This window comes from Pelobates fuscus, chromosome 3, assembly GCF_036172605.1.
Source record: "Pelobates fuscus isolate aPelFus1 chromosome 3, aPelFus1.pri, whole genome shotgun sequence".
NCBI classification, from domain to species: domain Eukaryota; kingdom Metazoa; phylum Chordata; class Amphibia; order Anura; family Pelobatidae; genus Pelobates; species Pelobates fuscus.
This window is the reverse complement of record NC_086319.1, coordinates 10,687,250-10,707,111: the sequence shown is the minus strand read 5'-3', so window position 1 is coordinate 10,707,111 and position 19,862 is coordinate 10,687,250. Positions and strand designations below refer to the sequence as shown.

The window sequence follows — 19,862 nt, the reverse complement described above, 5'->3', positions numbered from 1 at the left end:
CTCTGGTAAAAGCAGTCACTTACCAACTGCCGTCTGTTTTTCTTCCATGTTTCTGCCTTCCTCTTCGAGTTCATATTCTGAAATGCTGGAAGGAAATACATTAATGCATGAAAAACGCACTGAATTGATGAGAATTGGAACATATGGTTAAATAGTGCAACGAGCAGTAAAACTCATCAAACAGATTAAAGGGGAACAGAAAGCCCACGTGGGGTGGTTAATTCCTGGATGATGGAAACCATTGAATGAATGAACTTCCTTAAAACGTACACTAAGCGCTGTAATCCCTAGAGCACACGGTACCCCGTGTCATAGTGGTTATAGTTCAAGGAGCTTTTGGGCGCAGTTCCTCTAGTTTTTATGTAACTGCTCTCAAGTTGTGTCATTTTTTGCTAAAGCAGGTTACTCTCTAGACAATGCTTGTCCCTCTCCTGGAATTGAGAAAATTAGGTATTTCACCTCCAGATTATCCCGTAAATGGTAAGCGGTAATTAATGGCAGCTTAGTTCAAAGTGCTAGGTAAAAAAACAACAAGCTGGATCCTCATAGCAGGCAAAGCATTACCAATCATTTAAAATGTTAATTACTTTTTAACTGTACGGTTCTGGCAATGCTGCGGGTATAATGCACAGTGAAAAAGTGCTCCTATAAAGCAACGCTAACAAGGACGGCCAGGGAGCTGCTTATTGATAAAGGCAGCCGAGGAGAAACTAAAATAAATAGCGGAATTATTAACAACGAGTATTGCGAACTGGCTACGTTCTGAACTGGATGGAGTCGGCGTTCACGGACAGGTCTTGATTACTGCATTTGTTGTGGACCGTGTTTTCCATGATGGTTGACAAGAATCATGGGAAATGTAGTCTGTTAAAGCTAGAATGCCAAAAAGCCATCATTTTACACGCTGTTTTTGTTTGTTTATTTACATGCAGGTACTTACTGAAATCGCTGGGAGGGTTGTGTGTGAGGTTCCGGTAAAATTCTGTCCGATGGGCTTTCTTTAATCCCGTGCACAGCCCAAAATCAGAAAGCTTGATATGACCCTTCAGGAAAAAAAGTAAAGGGTCGTAATTTAGCAATTAATAAATTACAGAAGAACAAGAACGCCCTCCCTTCATGGTCTACAAAGTATTTCATCTGTAATGCGGGTAGAACGTTCGACAGATATATTATAATGAGTAAATAATAGCAATGGTAATCAGACATTATCAGTGAAATATAAATAGAGATTGCTCTGAACGAATCAGTGGAACAGGCAGCGTCACGTACCTTGGCATCTAATAGGAGATTGTCTGGTTTGATATCCCGGTGGATGAATCCCAGCTGGTGAATGGCATCGATGGCCAGAACCGTTTCTGCAATGTAGAACTGGGTCTCCTCCTCGGTCAGGGTATCTTTCTTCATCAGCAAAGTCATCATGTCACCTGAATAAAATAGAACAGCGACGTTATACATATTGCATGCTGCTGTCACTGGTAATGTAATGCCAAAATGCACTAGACTCTTATATCCTGATTGGCAGAACTGAGTGTGGAGGAAAAATGTGGAACCGAATAGGCCCAGTGCCTTGGTCTGATGCCAGACAGAGTCTGCACGCTGCCCAGCAGTACCGACACTCATGATGCCAGGTAGAGCAAGAGATTCATGCTACCACAGTGTCCCCCAAATGTGGAAAGTCTGCTCAGTCCCTCCCTTACCTTCTCCATACCCCGAATCATGTCTTCTAAAAGGTTCTGCTGCCCAGACTCAAACAAGCAGAAACAGCACAGAGGGTCGCGGGGCTGTTATTTCGCCACCTTTAACTCACTTCACTTTTCTAATCCAGAGTTATGTGAAGCCACAAACCATGAAGATGCTCAGTGAGTAGGGAATATGTCAAGCAGACTAACCAGACTGATGCAGAGATTAGGTGATTTTACTTTGTACCTAAACACTGGCTGTTAATTAGCAGATCTCCAGATCCTCTGGACAGGGAAATACAAGACCTCTTAGTCTCCCAGAGTACAGAAATTGTTATTTACATAAAATGAACTTGGGAGCAAAAAGGTTAAAATGTGTAATTCCTTCAATGGAGGGTGTAAAGCGATTGGTTACCTCCGGGTAGGAACTCCATTATCAGGTAAAGGTTCCTCTTATCTTGAAAGCTGTAGAACATTTTAACTACCCAAGCACCGTCCGCTTCCACCAAGATATCTCGCTCTGCGCGGATGTGCGCCACCTACAGTGAAAGAAGTAAAACAACATAAACCGGACATAAAAATGCGGATTTTACACTGAGAATTCTCGGAAAATATTCGGAGGCTTCACCCAAAGACTTTTAAACTTCTATTCCAAACAAACATGTACACACAACCAAATTATCCGTGATGAAGTGGTTTCTTGAAACTATAAAATTTGTATAAAAATGGAAATAAATAATACGTAAAATCAATTACCTCATATCCCCAACATCTACAATTACTGGTTACAGAAGGACATGGCTGAAACCTACCAGATAATCCTGGTGTCCCCAATGCTTTCAGTGTGAGTGCTGCAGTGTCCCAAACATCCCTACTGTACAGCAACTACAGAACAAATCCTTAAAGCGGCACGGTCACGTTTGGGTACTTTGCAGGATTTACAAAGACCCACCCACGGTGACATCGCTGCAGGGAGTCCAGTGGCCGAGGGGACGGCGGCAAGAATAGGCGACTTCTACTTACCTGAACCTGTCCCTCACGGGGGCCGCCATCTTCCTCTCGCAGGTCCTCTTCAGCATGGGCACGAGTACAGCACTGAGGTCTATGGAGGATCCCGCTAGACCCTCCATAGACAGAACCAATTCCCTGCTGCCGTCACTGGTGACGGCTGTCGGTATTGACACTAGCTCCGCACAGTGTCTGAGAAAGTCAGGCGTAGGAAAAATACTTTGTTTTATGTTTTTAGTTAGAAAGAGATAAGTAATGAAAAAAAGAAAGAATAGGAAAGAGGAAGCGATTGGGTAAATGGAAGTACAGCGTGACAGTGCCGCTTTAATGCATTATGCTAACACACTCTAACCTGCTGCCTGCATTTCATTCATAAAAACATATCAATGAGATCATCAGTCTATAGAAGATTGCTGGGGAAATGTGTGAAAGCTCAGATTACCTGTTCTTTCTCTAACATATCCGCCTTCCTCAGGATTTTCATGGCATATATGTGGCCAGTGTCTTTCTTCTGGACAAGACGAACCTACGAAACACAGAAATAAAGTCACAAAAGCGCCACCTCGTGTCCCCCAGACGAAGGGTTAAATGTGATTTACAGGTTTTTAGATTTCGGTTATGGAGTATTTTAAAGAGAATGACCTCGCCAAACGCTCCTCTCCCGATGACCTTTAGGGATTCAAAATCGTCCAGACCCAGCCTGGTGCGTTTCAGACGCAAGAATTCCGTCTCTTTCCGCGCGTGCTGTGACCGCCTTAATTTTTTCTGTTGAAATAATTTAAACATTTTTTGAAATGGTTAACACTTCAGTCCTTTTTTTTCACATGCATTATATTATTATTAGAGCTCTGTACAGTACGTGTATTGAAAAACGAGTATTTGTAACATGACGGGACAGCTCAATATTATATCACAGTAAACACGACATGAGTGATGGTATAAAAAAAGCGATGGTGGATTATTATTAAAATCTTATCTGGCTTTGGAGGGGTTTATTCACTAAATAGTGCTTTGGTTAACGATTTTGTAAACTAGGCTGCGTTCTGCAATTTATGCAAAAAAATGCTTTTATGACACCAGAGGGCCCAGGGCAGGCTTACAGCTGCAGTGTACAGCACTCTCTGCACCATTAGGGATGCAAAGTCATTCTGCTAACAAAAAGCATATAGATGGAAAAAAAAAAAAAAACAAAAAAAAAAAAAACATACCCTAACAGAACATTAAGCACCCACCCAAAACTAGTTGAAAATAAATTGCTGCATTTTCACACCTGCCATTTTAATTTTGAACACTAGGGGGCAGGCTAACCACAGTCAAAAACAGCACAATTTAACCCCTTAAATATGGAGGCAGCTGTACACGGTCAAATCAAAACAAAATGTAAACAAAACGTGGAATTTGCGCCTTATGTCTGTTCAATCGTAATTCAACTCATTTTAAGTGCACCCACACTTGTTATATATTATTTTGTTTAGGAGAAACAGGGCTTTCGTTTTACATCAAATGTTTAGATATGAAACAATTAAATATGAATAAAATATAAAAGAATGCGAGAAATTAAGAAATTGTATTTGTCAAGTTCTGCATGACATTTTAACTGTGAATGTCAATACTGTTTGCTTTCACTGCAAAAATATACACATATCCAGCGATGTTTCACGAGTAGAACAGTACCCCTATGTACAGGTTTTATGGTGTTTTGGGAAGTTACAGAGTCAAATATAACATGCTCCATTTTTCAGTTTTTTCACATTGAAATTCGCCAGATTGGTTACGTTACCTTTGAGACCGTGTGGTAGCCCAGGAATGGGAATTACCCCCATGATGGCATAGCATTTGCAATAGTAGACAACCCAATGTATTGCAAGTGGGGTATGTCCAGTCTATTTTAGTAGCCACTTAGTCACAAACACTGGCCAAAGTTAGCCTTCATATTTGTTTGTGTGTGAAAAATGCAAAAGAAATTTGAACGCTAATTTTGGCCAGTGTTTTTGACTAAGTGGCCAAAAAAAAAAAAAAAGACGACGTACCTCATTTGCAATACCTTTGGTTGTCTACTATTGCAAATAGTATACTATCATGGGGTAATTCTCATTCCTGGGCTACCATACGCTCTCAAAGGCAATGTAACCAATCTGGCAAATTTCTATGTGAAAAAAATTAAAATCAAGCTTTAAATTTGACTCTCTAACTTTCGAAAACACTATAAAACCTGTACATGGGGGGCACGGTTATACTCGGGAGACTTCACTGAACACAAATATTAGTGTTTCAAAACAGTAAAATGCATCACAACAATGATATTGTCAACGAAAGAGCAGTTTGTGTGTGAAAAATGCAGAAAACGGCACTGAAGAAATTGCGATACGTTTTACGGTTTTGAAACACTAACATTTGAGTTGAGCGAAGACATCTTGCAGGAGAGCCTAATCACTCTGGAGCTATGGAGCTATACACACTGGGAAGGGACAACCCAAGCGGTAGTAACTCTACTCGAGGGTATACCCCCACAGCAGCCATTGCATTAGAAAGTTCAGTTTATTGAAGTAGGTTGGTTTGAAAAATATTATACCTCGTCATCTCCCAGGCCTTCTGCATTCATGACGATCTCCAGTTTTTTCTGCCTGTCGGAGAAACGAAACGTTTGCAATTAACAAATTGTATAAAACCGAAACATGTTCTGGGTCCAGAATTCCTACTTAACGCAAACTTGTGGCTTTCTCGCTGCATTAACTTCGACGTGCAAGACAAATTGGCAGCGCCCATTGTACAGTGCTATGGAATTTGGTGACGCTATATTAATAAGAAAATAATAACAGCTCTCTGCAGTAGTTATGGTGCAATGAGTTTCATTGAATCCGAATGTGGGAAATCCAATGTATGTGCTCTCTGATGCAGAACCCAGCGCACGCCAAAACTGCCTAAATGTGAACATCCACATTACTTCGACATCACCATAGGATGAGACGCTGAGCGTTAGAAAGCCTTATAGTCTGCCACATGACTCAAAAACAAAAGGGACTGTACCCAAAGACACCTAGCACCATAAGCACTACAATAAATAGCAATTATACGACAGACTGCAGTGACACTTCTAAGAGGAATGTAAGAATAAATAACAGTTGTGATCAGCAGCGTACCGCGTCTCTCTCTCTTCATGCTGTAAAATCAGGTTACTGTAGAAGGTCTCTAGCGTGAGTTTGGCGACAGTCACTCTCTCCCGGGTGTGGTTACTCATGGGAAAAGATGTGGCGTTTCCAGCTGTCATTGCCATAGTAATAAACCCTGTAAACAAAACGAACAAAAAAAATCAAAGCAATTAGTCAAAAAGTGGTGTTAAGACTGCTAGTTTTCTGCCAAATCCATTAAAGAACGGTTACAAGCAGTTTGACTACAGATCGAGAAGCAGAATAAAAAATAAAAATAAAATCACTGTGTAACTCGACAGAATGCCCCACACCCATATCCAGGGGGTCTTCCCATCTCACACAGGGTAAGAATTCCTGACCGAGAAACGGCGCATGGAGGGAGCAAAATGCGTGTCAAGATTAAAGGGATTAATAAATAATTCATGGAGATTGATTCGAGGCCTGTATGCCGCTGATCAGTCTGTCCTGGCCCTCCCTGAGTTTGTAAATGGGGATATGGTGGTCTCTGGGACCCATCCAGCCTCATATTCACACTATAAACAGAAGCAATTAATAATCCTCAGACAGACTGTAAAAGCTGCAGTTCAGCAGCTAAGGAGATAACTAATGGATACCCGTCCTTGGGAGGTTATTCATGCTAATCAGTGATTTATCAGCTCTCGCAGCTACTGTGCTCCTATGTATTTCTATAGTATAAGTATAACTAAGGAGGCAAGCCACGTCTCAAACACTATTCCAAGAATACATATTTTTTTTTTTTAAATGTTTAAAGTCTGCCATTAACATCATCATTCATTTGCAGAGGTTTACAAAACTGAAATCCGGAAAGAAAAGGCTGATACACAAACAGTTCTCCTCTTGAGCGGTTTACTGGGGTGTATAGTACTGCGGAATTGTACAAAATCCTGTTCAGGGGTCACATTTTTACCCACAATGCAAAGTAATGCTGTATGCGTGCACGTGCACTTACACACACACACACACTGTACACACACACACACACACAACCCTTCACTAATGCTGCCCGTCCATTACATATCATTCCATAAATAAAAATAAATAAATGAAAATGTGAAATTATTGAAACTTCTAGTAAAATAAAAGTACGACAATTTCAGTACAAAATCTCAGTAGTGTCTTTTTTTTAAAGAGGAACTGTGACTTCTCGATGGTCACTGTGTCTCAATACCGAGTGACGTTTGCGGGGATCTAATAGAACACACTTTCCCCGCACCATCGCTTTACACGCACTACGACCATTCCTTCCATCATACATATGGGCACGGCATCTCACCGAGGGTTCATGTACACTGCACGCTCAGGCTGTGCCAAGGCACCCTGGCATAAACAAATGAGAGCCATTATAAAACGTGTCAAAAATGACAGCTCTCAACAAGGATTTGTACACTAAAAGGGCCCTACAGGTGCTCGGCCAGGCTGTGGCGTCTTGATCCCCCCTGCTGCAGTTATCGGCCCACTGACAACGCACAGTGCTTGTCTGCAGAGCTGACAACTATTAGAAAACACTTGCCAGGGCCCTCTGCTTACAAACATCGATCTATAGGCAAAATGCAAGCACACGGACAGAAAGATTAAGAAAAGTTTAAATATCGCCCATCATGCAAAGAAAAAAAAAAAATTCGGTTTACCGATAAATACATTTCCATCTGTGTAGTCACAATCCACAGTCAGCTAGCAGGCAAGGAACGGCCATATAGGAGGCCCATCCCACGTACAGGGCCCGCTGCACCCAAACACAAAAATCAGACAATAGGGAAATAAGCAGAGGCTGCACAAACAGATGATGTGTGCACCAAAAAGTACCACAAAAGGTTTATTTGAAGGACATACAAGGTAATAAAAAAAAACCATAGAAAGTAATAAAGCAAACGTTTCGGGTTTCCCTCTCCAGGGACACGATGAATTGACAAGGGAAGTAACTCGAAACGTTCGCTTTATTACTTTCTATATTTTGTATTACCTTGTATGTCCTTCAAATAAACCTGTGTGGCACTATTTGGGGTTTTCCCCATTGCCCAGATTTCTATACACTATTTGAGCTGCAATGGTAGGTGTAGGCAGCACAGGACATTGTTATAAAAAAGATACTGCAGTAACATTAACCACAGACATATCTTTGTGGCCACAAATACGAAAGCCACACTTAGAGACAGTGGTGGCACACGGAGAGTGGCTAACCATCCACCCCAGGAGAGTACAGGAGCAGGGCCAATGCAGTAACGTAAACACACACAGCTGCCTAATAAGCGCCACACTGCAGCCTGAGCTCCGAGGATCTCGCTCCTCACCCGGGGAACCCACAGAGGAATGGCAAAGCGATACACAGTTATCAGGACTGTAGCCCACGAAAGGACATGACTGGAAACCACCAAATGTTCTGTCACTAGCCCAGGTCTCCGTCCTTCCTGATCCAACAAAGTATCGTAAAATGCAAGTTCCCTGAACAGGAGATCCTCTTTGAAATGGATTTTTTTTTTAACAAAATCTAGCAAAGTTCCACAACATTCAACCATCTACTATTGATAAGAACCATAACTTGGCAATGTATCGCTGGGGGAGGGGCCTATTCTGGGACTAGTTCTAGCTTTCCAGTCAGGACACACATTATCCCACCAGTAATGGATTCTCATGGGCCATGACCATGTTAAGATGAAAACATCTATTATTGCAAAAAAACAATATTAGATATAAAGATCGATCTATAGAGATAGATCAGTGGATGGAGACAGACAGACTTTGCTGATTTCAACACGGATCGATGCTCTCACTGGGCAAGGCTCACTGTGTGCTAGGGGTACGTGGCATGCCCTTCTCAGTGGTAAGTTGCACAATAAGTGTGTTGTGAGTGGTATGTGGCAAGTCGTGGGACTGGCGTCTCACAAGCAATTTAATGTGAACATTTAGGTAAAACAAACATGTTGTGTGTCTGACACGAGGAATGTTACAGTTCTAGGTGTGACCAGGATTTGTCACTGGGCTGACAATATGTGTCAAAAGCTATATTTACCTAGAGTTAGAAAAAGAAAACAAAGCAATGTGAGCAAACCGCGATTAAAACAATGTATTATAAAAAGCATGGAATCGCAAAATAAGTGATCATTAACGCAGTAATAATAGCTTTGGTTAACATGATCTATTACTACGTATCTATGGTCAAAATTGGGACAACTGGCCATTACACAAACAGGGACTTTTATGACATTGCATTCTAAATGTATAGACAATAATAGTTAGTTAGTCCCTCCTTTGCAGATATAACAGCTTCCACACTTCTGGGAAGACTTTATACAATATTTTGGAGTGTTTATGGGGGAATTCTATCTAGTAGCATTTGTGAGGTCAGGCAGTGATGTTGGGCGAGAAGACCTGGCTCACAAGCTCTGTTCCAGTTCATCCCAGAGGTGTTTGATGGGGTTTAGGTCAGGTGCTCCAGCACAGAGCTCCGATACTCTCCATGTAGCCGGTGCTCCAGCACAGAGCTCCGATACTCTCCATATAGCCGGTGCTCCAGCACAGAGCTCCGATACTCTCCATATAGCCGGTGCTCCAGCACAGAGCTCCGATACTCTCCATATAGCCGGTGCTCCAGCACAGAGCTCCGATACTCTCCATATAGCCGGTGCTCCAGCACAGAGCTCCAATACTCTCCATATAGCCGGTGCTCCAGCACAGAGCTCCGATACTCTCCATATAGCCGGTGCTCCAGCACAGAGCTCCGATACTCTCCATATAGCCGGTGCTCCAGCACAGAGCTCCGATACTCTCCATATAGCCGGTGCTCCAGCACAGAGCTCCGATACTCTCCATATAGCCGGTGCTCCAGCACAGAGCTCCGATACTCTCCATATAGCCGGTGCTCCAGCACAGAGCTCCGATACTCTCCATATAGCCGGTGCTCCAGCACAGAGCTCCGATACTCTCCATATAGCCGGTGCTCCAGCACAGAGCTCCGATACTCTCCATATAGCCGGTGCTCCAGCACAGAGCTCCGATACTCTCCATATAGCCGGTGCTCCAGCACAGAGCTCCGATACTCTCCATATAGCCGGTGCTCCAGCACAGAGCTCCGATACTCTCCATATAGCCGGTGCTCCAGCACAGAGCTCCGATACTCTCCATATAGCCGGTGCTCCAGCACAGAGCTCCGATACTCTCCATATAGCCGGTGCTCCAGGACAGAGCTCCGATACTCTTCATATAGCCGGTGCTCCAGCACAGAGCTCCGATACTCTCCATATAGCCAGTGCTCCAGCACAGAGCTCCGATACTCTCCATATAGCCGGTGCTCCAGCACAGAGCTCCGATACTCTCCATATAGCCGGTGCTCCAGCACAGAGCTCCGATACTCTCCATATAGCCGGTGCTCCAGCACAGAGCTCCGATACGCTTCATATAGCCGGTGCTCCAGCACAGAGCTCCGATACGCTTCATATAGCCAGTGCTCCAGCACAGAGCTCCGATACTCTCCATATAGCCAGTGCTCCAGCACAGAGCTCCGATACTCTCCATATAGCCAGTGCTCCAGCACAGAGCTCCGATACTCTCCATATAGCCAGTGCTCCAGCACAGAGCTCCAATACTCTCCATATAGCCAGTGCTCCAGCACAGAGCTCCGATACTCTCCATATAGCCGGTGCTCCAGCACAGAGCTCCGATACTCTCCATATAGCCGGTGCTCCAGCACAGAGCTCCGATACGCTTCATATAGCCGGTGCTCCAGCACAGAGCTCCGATACGCTTCATATAGCCGGTGCTCCAGCACAGAGCTCCGATACTCTCCATATAGCCAGTGCTCCAGCACAGAGCTCTGATACTCTCCATATAGCCAGTGCTCCAGCACAGAGCTCCGATACTCTCCATATAGCCAGTGCTCCAGCACAGAGCTCTGATACTCTCCATATAGCCAGTGCTCAAGCACAGAGCTCCGATACTCTCCATATAGCCGGTGCTCCAGCACAGAGCTCCGATACTCTCCATATAGCCGGTGCTCCAGCACAGAGCTCCGATACTCTCCATATAGCCGGTGCTCCAGCACAGAGCTCCGATACTCTCCATATAGCCGGTGCTCCAGCACAGAGCTCCGATACTCTCCATATAGCCGGTGCTCCAGCACAGAGCTCCGATACTCTCCATATAGCCGGTGCTCCAGCACAGAGCTCCGATACTCTCCATATAGCCGGTGCTCCAGCACAGAGCTCTGATACTCTCCATATAGCCGGTGCTCCAGCACAGAGCTCCGATACTCTCCATATAGCCAGTGCTCCAGCACAGAGCTCCGATACTCTCCATATAGCCAGTGCTCCAGCACAGAGCTCCGATACTCTCCATATAGCCAGTGCTCCAGCACAGAGCTCCGATACTCTCCATGTAGCCAGTGCTCCAGCACAGAGCTCCGATACTCTCCATGTAGCCAGTGCTCCAGCACAGAGCTCCGATACTCTCCATATAGCCGGTGCTCCAGCACAGAGCTCCGATACTCTCCATATAGCCGGTGCTCCAGCACAGAGCTCCGATACTCTCCATATAGCCAGTGCTCCAGCACAGAGCTCCGATACTCTCCATGTAGCCAGTGCTCCAGCACAGAGCTCCGATACTCTCCATATAGCCGGTGCTCCAGGGCAGAGAGAATATAAAAGGAAGTAATGACCGTATAATAAAATTTGGAAGTTTGTTACAGACAGAGCAACATCCAGGATGCCAAACACACCAAACACAGGGGGCAGAAATTATAGTGTAATTATCTTTTAATGCCACAATTTATTCTATTCAATCTGCTAAAACCCAAAAAATCTTACAGACTGGTTTATGTTGATAAAGCACCAAACAGAAAGAGGCTATGGTTTCATACAAACATCTGCTGCCATATTGTATTACTGCGTTTTTACACGAAAGTGAGAATTTAAAGTGGATTTAAGGTCGGCCAAGTTTGGGCTGCTCTGGTCTGACATTTGAAATTCACTTTGAATTCTGCGTTTAGTAAACGAGCCTGTGTTTGCTGATAAACCGTCGGTTTCAGGAGTATCTACACAAAGAGAAAGATACCCGAAGACTGACCAGATCAGACGGTATGTGAATAAGTCCACATTGAAGCTTTTCATAGAGATAGGGTATCGTTGGCAATTACACTGAAATTCCAACGCAATCGAATAATAGGTCTCAAGATAACTAATGGTAAAGCAGAGTCTGACAAAACTACACAAAAGACAGAGTTTCCAGAGTTGCCAATTGCCGCAGCCATCCGTGAGAAGCAGGCATCCTCTGGTGCATCACAAGAGCTGGTCCAGACGGACAGAATTGCAGCAGAGTTACAGAAGGAAGCTGGCGAGATCGGCAAGAAAGCGCTCAGGTTAATATACCTCCCTTTAGGTTCAGCTCCCCCACACGAAGCAGTCATGTCACCTCTGGGGGTCTCGGCAGAATATTACGATTGGTATTTACAAAGCACCAACTTATTCAGCAGCACTTTACAATATTATGAAAAGGGGAACATCGAACAATAAATGGGACAATTACAAATTGATGCAGGAACAATAGTTAGAATGAGGACCTTGCTCAAACCATCTTATGGCCTCAAAGTGAAACACAATGTCATACAACGTTCTGGCATGGGTTAAAAAGCATGGTTTATCACCTCTGCCAAATTATAACACAGAACCCCAGCAAGCCGGCAATGAAATAATCCTTCAACAGAACGTAGGAGAAGATTGAGAACTTGGATAATTTGGGGAATTTCGTAATCAGTTCTTTAGAATGAAACCAGTGTTTCCAGAACAAACCCCCAAAACACAGACCGATCTTCAAGGTGGTCAATCCTGCCGTTGCTTAGATGGGAACAATAGTCCCCACATTACAAGTATTTATGGAGGAATTCACAGGTGGAAAGGCCGCTCTAAAAAGACCCAAAGTAAAATAAACATTCAGTTCCTGATGGAGAAAAAAAAACAAACAAAAAAACAACAAATTGGGAATGTTCGCAGCTATAAAACAATAGCTCCAAATCTGAACAGGAAAATAAAATCTGCACAAAGTGACTTTGCAGAGCATGAAATAATAATAATGTAATATATCTCGGAAACGCACAGCATAGTCGGCCGTTTGAGGAAGCTCAGAAAGTTCCATCTGTACACGGATTACCAAATCCTGACCGTTACACAGTGTAACCACAGCGGAAAGGCTTATTGACCAGCGAGTGCGCAGGCTGGGGCTGCATAGGGTATTCACAAAGGACCAATCTGGGAAGATTTAATGGTCTATGGGAGCAACGCACAGCCAAATCCTGAAATCTTCTGACCCGCTGGATCGCCAATTTATACAAGTTTACATGAATTCAATAATCACGTTGCCTGTCAGATTGTGGGTCGTCTATCATCCAAATCCCAAGATGCTCAGCTATCACTGTAAACGAAGAGGGCTTTGTCTGTGGCCGGCTGGCTATGATAGGGTTTGTAGTTCGTTACACAGAGCGACATCAGAAATGTATTTAAACGTTAACCCTAAAAGGTGCAAAGACTGGGCGTTCTTATTAAAACAGACGGAATTCATTTCCAATTCAATAATTTTGTGGTAAGGTTTCACACTTCAGTAAATAACTAAGATGTGAGAGGACAGAAAACCAATCTGCTCTGATTTAGATATTTTATTCCCACAATATAATGTAAATGACCACCAACTCAGTCTAGTGAATACACCCCATGTCTAGCCCGATATCTCTGAATGTCTCAGATTAATTCACTTTCAGAAGCCCAGCCAGACTCCACATTAAAGGTTTTATCAACCGGTCCCGGAGGATTTCCAAACCTTAAGATCGACTGCTCATTTCTGTTCGGATTTTTGAAAGAGAAGACCTAGCACGCTTCTACAATTCCACGTTTTAGTCTCTCTAAAGGCCCTACACGAGGCACATATAACAAATGAATTCCAGGTTTTCTAAAATGTCCTGATTGGAAAGTCACAGTCTTTAATATTTTCTGTTTAGATGTTTATAGCCAATTCTCTGAAAGCCATGACAATTCAGGAAATACTCATTGTGAATGTACAAAACACAATACACAGGATCCTATAAATGTAATCATAATCCCTTTATAAAGATAAATTCTTCACGACAGAGAGTTAGTGTCGCTTTAAATGTATTATACACAGTATGGTGACCTTATTGGGTAAAATGTCATGTATACGCTGAGATTACCAGATCGCGGGTGAATGTCGAAGGCTTTACCATATTTATGAATAGATCTACGTCGGCCGCCATTGTGGACAAGCAGTATGAAGCTTCGGCTAAGTAGATCTTTAGGTCTATACATTTACCGGTGACTTGGCCAGCTCAGTGTACAGATTTTAATAACACTCTGAATTTGTCCTCGATATCCATACATTCTGACAGCAGATTCACTTTAACTCAGACGCCCAAGAAACCACAAAGTCACCCCTCTCTCTCTCTCTCTCTCTCTCGAGACGTAGCCAGAGGAGGGAGATATTTGCGCAGACATCTGTGTTTACCAAACGCTGCAGATAAGCAGATGTTGGAGTGTTAGTGGCGAGAATAAATGTGGCAGACAGGACACCTGCGTTTGCCGAGCAAACAAATAAAGCGGTTTACAATCTGAACGCCTGATAGTACAATTAATGTTTCACACTAAATTTAGCCCCAGAAGCCAATGGAGATAAAAAAAAAAATAATAGGAAGAATCCATTACACACACACACACTAACAACTGCAACAATCATGAGATCGCCAAATCGCTCCCAGTATTTATTGATGCATTTACCGGTAAATGAAATACAAGTGCAGCTAGAACGGCCTTATAGGAACTCAACCTCCTCCTCCCCCGCAACATCCAACGCCACGTCACAGACCAGGCCAATAAAGGCAGACATCTTGGTTTATTAGCAGACGCACCAGTCAACTTTACAAGCACACATTTGGAAAGCAGTTTCCATAGTGTATATACCACCAGCCGGCATAGTGTGTACGATGGTATTCCCCAGCGTTTAGAGTTTATGGATTTTGTTTAGTACGGTTAACGATCATCAATTCAAACAAATGCGTAGAACAGGTTTCCCCAAACTCCGTCCCTCCAGATGTTGCTTAACTACAACTCCCATGATTCTCAGCCTATTTCATTAATTGAACCATGGGAGTTGTTGTTAGACAACATCTGGAGGGACGGAGTTTGGGGAAGCCTGGCGTAGAAGATTGTTTTTATACATCGCAGTTACTCTGCATTCAGTACAGTCCCCGATTCACGGTCACTGCTAATAAGGACGGTTAGGGGTACCAGCATCCAGATAAAATACACTAACTGGAATTATTATTATTATTAGCCATTGCTTTGAGTAGTGGCAATTTGTAATACGGACAGTGTACTCTGCGCTGCACTGATATTAAATTATAAACAGCTCAGATTTTATTAAAGCCATTTCTATTGATGTTCCTCTTTTCTGCAGATGGTCTATCGAGTGCCTATTCTAAATGGCCATTTATTTGCCTCCCATTGTACATTTGGACGAATTGCAGACTCACCCAGTCTTACAGCCCGATTAGCTGGGATTACCTACTCAGTATCAATCTATAGACGACCCAGGGGATCCCTGAGAGCCCGGTTTGTACTGCATCGAAGGTGCATTTATTGAGACAGAACGTTTCACTCTGCAGACTGTCACTTGTCACACCCATCCGTTCTGGAACACAACGAAGGACTAAAATTATCCCCTTCATATATCAAGCAGGATATGAAACAACTATTAACGGACAGGCTAAGAGGCAGAAACATGCTGGCAGCACACGCTTTAAACATACTACACTGAAAAGCTGACCCATGTAACATGACCAGGAGCAATGTGACATGACTGAGCACCGTGACACACACACACACAGAGCGACAGGGACAACGAGAGAACCGCGACACACACACACACAGAGCGACAGGGACAACGAGAGAACCGCGACACACACACAGAGCGCGACAGGGCCAACGAGGGAGCGCTGTGACACACAGAGCGCGACAGGGCCAACGAGGGAGCGCTGTGACACACAGAGCGCGACAGGGCCAACGAAGGAGCGCTGTGACACAGAGCGCGACAGGACCAACGAAGGAGCGCTGTGACACACAGAGCGCGACAGGGCCAACGAAGGAGCGCTGTGACACACAGAGCGCGACAGGGCCAACGAAGGAGCGCTGTGACACACAGAGCGCGACAGGGCCAACGAAGGAGCGCTGTGACACACAGAGCGCGACAGGGCCAACGAAGGAGCGCAGTGACACATAGAGCGCGACAGGGCCAAACAGAGCGCGACAGGGCCAACGAAGGAGCGCAGTGACACAGAGCGCGACAGGGCCAACGAAGGAGCGCAGTGACACAGAGCGCGGCAGGGCCAACGAAGGAGCGCAGTGACACAGAGCGCGACAGGGCCAACGAAGGAGCGCAGTGACACAGAGCGCGACAGGGCCAACGAAGGAGCGCAGTGACACAGAGCGCGACAGGGCCAACGAAGGAGCGCAGTGACACAGAGCGCGACAGGGCCAACGAAGGAGCGCAGTGACACAGAGCGCGACAGGGCCAACGAAGGAGCGCAGTGACACAGAGCGCGACAGGGCCAACGAAGGAGCGCAGTGACACAGAGCGCGACAGGGCCAACGAAGGAGCGCAGTGACACAGAGCGCGACAGGGCCAACGAAGGAGCGCAGTGACACAGAGCGCGACAGGGCCAACGAAGGAGCGCAGTGACACACAGCGACAGGGCCAACGAAGGAGCGCAGTGACACACAGCGACAGGGCCAACGAAGGAGCGCAGTGACACACAGCGACAGGGCCAACGAAGGAGCGCAGTGACACACAGCGACAGGGCCAACGAAGGAGCGCAGTGACACACAGCGACAGGGCCAACGAAGGAGCGCAGTGACACACAGCGACAGGGCCAACGAAGGAGCGCAGTGACACACAGCGACAGGGCCAACAAAGGAGCGCAGTGACACACAGCGACAGGGCCAACGAAGGAGCGCAGTGACACACAGCGACAGGGCCAACGAAGGAGCACAGTGACACACAGCAACAGAGCCAACGAAGGAGCACAGTGACACACAGCGACAGAGCCAACGAAGGAGCACAGTGACACACAGCGACAGGGCCAACGAAGGAGCACAGTGACACACAGCGACAGGGCCAACGAAGGAGCACAGTGACACACAGCGACAGGGCCAACGAAGGAGCACAGTGACACACAGCGACAGGGCCAACGAAGGAGCACAGTGACACACAGCGACAGGGCCAACGAAGGAGCGCAGTGTAACGGATCGCCTGGCACCCCGACTGGGTACCTCCGTTAATGGATGCTCCTAGCGTTTCCTGAGGACTCCAAGCAGACACCACAATCACCGTATCAGAGAAGCATATGAATCTTCTCAAGCATAGGAATGCTGCAGACCGTTGAATAGGAACCATACGAATAGGCTTGCACTCCTAGCAGTCAACTGGAACAGCATGCAATAAATCCTTCCCCCAATAATGAGACGACACTTCACTTTGAGGGTAAAACAGGAACTCTGGACTGGCACATCCAGCCTGGCTTTTATTACAAAAAGGTACAAACAGAACACACCCAGGGGGAGGTTGAAAATAACCAATTACATACATGGTACAGCCCCCACGTCTCCTCCCCTCAGATAAACATATAACATAATTAGAGCATACACATTTTTACCCAAGTTCTGGATGTACCCCAAACACAGGGGGTACACCTTTAAATCCAACACCATTGGATAGCTCTTATTCAGGGGGACAACATATCCAAAAATCAGTTCATTCGGATAAACGGTTCGGGAGTTATAGGTATAGGGTTCCAAAGATTTGACCGACCGCACAGACCAACTAGCCGAAAACAGTTCCATAAGTTTTGGCCTTGTGGTCGGTCCTCGTTCGTATGATGAAAAGGGATGAAATTCGTGCCATCCAGTCGAACCTCGGTGGTCGCTAGACTCCCCATAGCAAATTAAGTATAACTACCGAACGGCCGGTTGTTCGGTAGTCCCAGCCCGAAGTTATGGGTGTATGGAGGTCTCAGCGGTGTTCGCCTATTTGCGTATCCGTTTTTAGTTCCATGCGTTCACAGGCAAACACCGCTGTTCGTGCGCAAGATGGCCGCGAACACGTGTAAGTCCCGAAATGGCGGCCACCCAGACACTGAGACAAAGGGAATGATTAAAACGTCACGAACGGTTTTTACTACCGAATCCCAGCAAAGTATTTAAACATATTCCCGGTGTCCATAGTCTCTGTACAGCCCATTTAAAGAGCCAGAGACAGCAATATAAAAATCCATTAAGCCCAGACATAGTTTTTAAAGGGCAATATGTCCAGGGGCCATAGTCGCAGGGCAGGAGGCTAGCAACCAGGCTTCTCCAGTTCACAGTGGCGAGGTTGGTTCCGCCACACAGCAACAGGGCCAACGAAGGAGCGCTGTGACACACAGCGACAGGGCCAACGAAGGAGCGCTGTGACACACAGCGACAGGGCCAACGAAGGAGCGCTGTGACACACAGCGACAGGGCCAACGAAGGAGCGCTGTGACACACAGCGACAGGGCCAACGAAGGAGCGCTGTGACACACAGCGACAGGGCCAACGAAGGAGCGCTGTGACACACAGCGACAGGGCCAACGAAGGAGCGCAGTGACACACAGCGACAGGGCCAACGAAGGAGCGCAGTGACACACAGCGACAGGGCCAACGAAGGAGCGCAGTGACACACAGCGACAGGGCCAACGAAGGAGCGCTGTGACACACAGCGACAGGGCCAACGAAGGAGCGCTGTGACACACAGCGACAGGGCCAACGAAGGAGCGCTGTGACACACAGCGACAGGGCCAACGAAGGAGCGCTGTGACACACAGCGACAGGGCCAACGAAGGAGCGCTGTGACACACAGCGACAGGGCCAACTAAGGAGCGCTGTGACACACAGCGACAGGGCCAACTAAGGAGCGCTGTGACACACAGCGACAGGGCCAACTAAGGAGCGCTGTGACACACAGCGACAGGGCCAACTAAGGAGCGCTGTGACACACAGCGACAGGGCCAACTAAGGAGCGCTGTGACACACAGCGACAGGGCCAACTAAGGAGCGCTGTGACACACAGCGACAGGGCCAACTAAGGAGCGCTGTGACAAACAGAGCGACAGGGCCAACGAAGGAGCGCTGTGACAAACACAGAGCGACAGGGACAATGAGAAAGCCATGACACACACAGAGCGACAAGGACAACGAGAGAGGCGTGACACATACAGAGCGACAGGGACAATGAGAGAGCGCAGTGACACAGAGAGACAGGGACAATGAGAGAGCGCAGTGACACAGAGAGACAGGGACAATGAGAGAGCGCAGTGACACAGAGAGACAGGGACAATGAGAGAGCGCAGTGGCACAGAGAGACAGGGACAATGAGAGAGCGCAGTGACACATACAGAGAGACAGGGACAATGAGAGAGCGCAGTGACACATACAGAGAGACAGGGACAATGAGAGAGTGCAAATATGAGAGTAACTGCAAGAGAACACTAAAATATGAGATCATTTAAAAATAATCACAACACGCAGCTCTGACTAATTCAGATTAACAGCGTGATTAGACGGGAAATGAATGGACTCGTACAACCAAACATATAATCATAACACACAGCTCACAGGTAAGTGGCCGCATCGACAAACACAACGGCATCACCCAGAAGGAATTTAAAGGAGAAGAATCAGGATTCAGAGGATTGCAATGGTTTAGGTGTGATTTCATCGCTTTGACAAACAGCCTGTATATTACATCAAGTTACACATGGTGTTTATTTACTAAACAGTGAAATGTAGGATTTAAAATAATAATAATAACTAGAAAAGCTACAATTCCTGGGGAAATTGTGTGAAGTGTTCTTGCCTCCACCAGTAGTCTACAACTGGAGTGGTAGGATAGCACATTTAATTGCAACGTTGTTGCCCAAAGTGCTTCACAGTTACATTAAAAC

The 19,862-nt window shown here is 45.8% G+C and overlaps 1 protein-coding gene across 2 annotated transcripts in view; it reads right to left on the bottom strand.

The window, feature by feature from the left end:
* The window catches only part of STK38L (serine/threonine kinase 38 like), a 39,759-nt gene that overhangs the window by 5,622 nt on the left and 14,275 nt on the right, over positions 1 to 19,862 (bottom strand). For both annotated transcript variants that reach the window (XM_063445041.1, XM_063445042.1), the window contains exons 2-9: positions 5,828 to 5,972; positions 5,260 to 5,311; positions 3,330 to 3,452; positions 3,130 to 3,213; positions 2,095 to 2,218; positions 1,270 to 1,424; positions 941 to 1,043; positions 24 to 85 (exon numbers count right to left, since the gene is read on the bottom strand). In XM_063445041.1, the coding sequence (XP_063301111.1) occupies positions 24 to 85; positions 941 to 1,043; positions 1,270 to 1,424; positions 2,095 to 2,218; positions 3,130 to 3,213; positions 3,330 to 3,452; positions 5,260 to 5,311; positions 5,828 to 5,961 (837 nt within the window). In that variant the 5' untranslated portion in view covers positions 5,962 to 5,972. The remainder of the gene's footprint in view (positions 1 to 23; positions 86 to 940; positions 1,044 to 1,269; positions 1,425 to 2,094; positions 2,219 to 3,129; positions 3,214 to 3,329; positions 3,453 to 5,259; positions 5,312 to 5,827; positions 5,973 to 19,862) is intronic.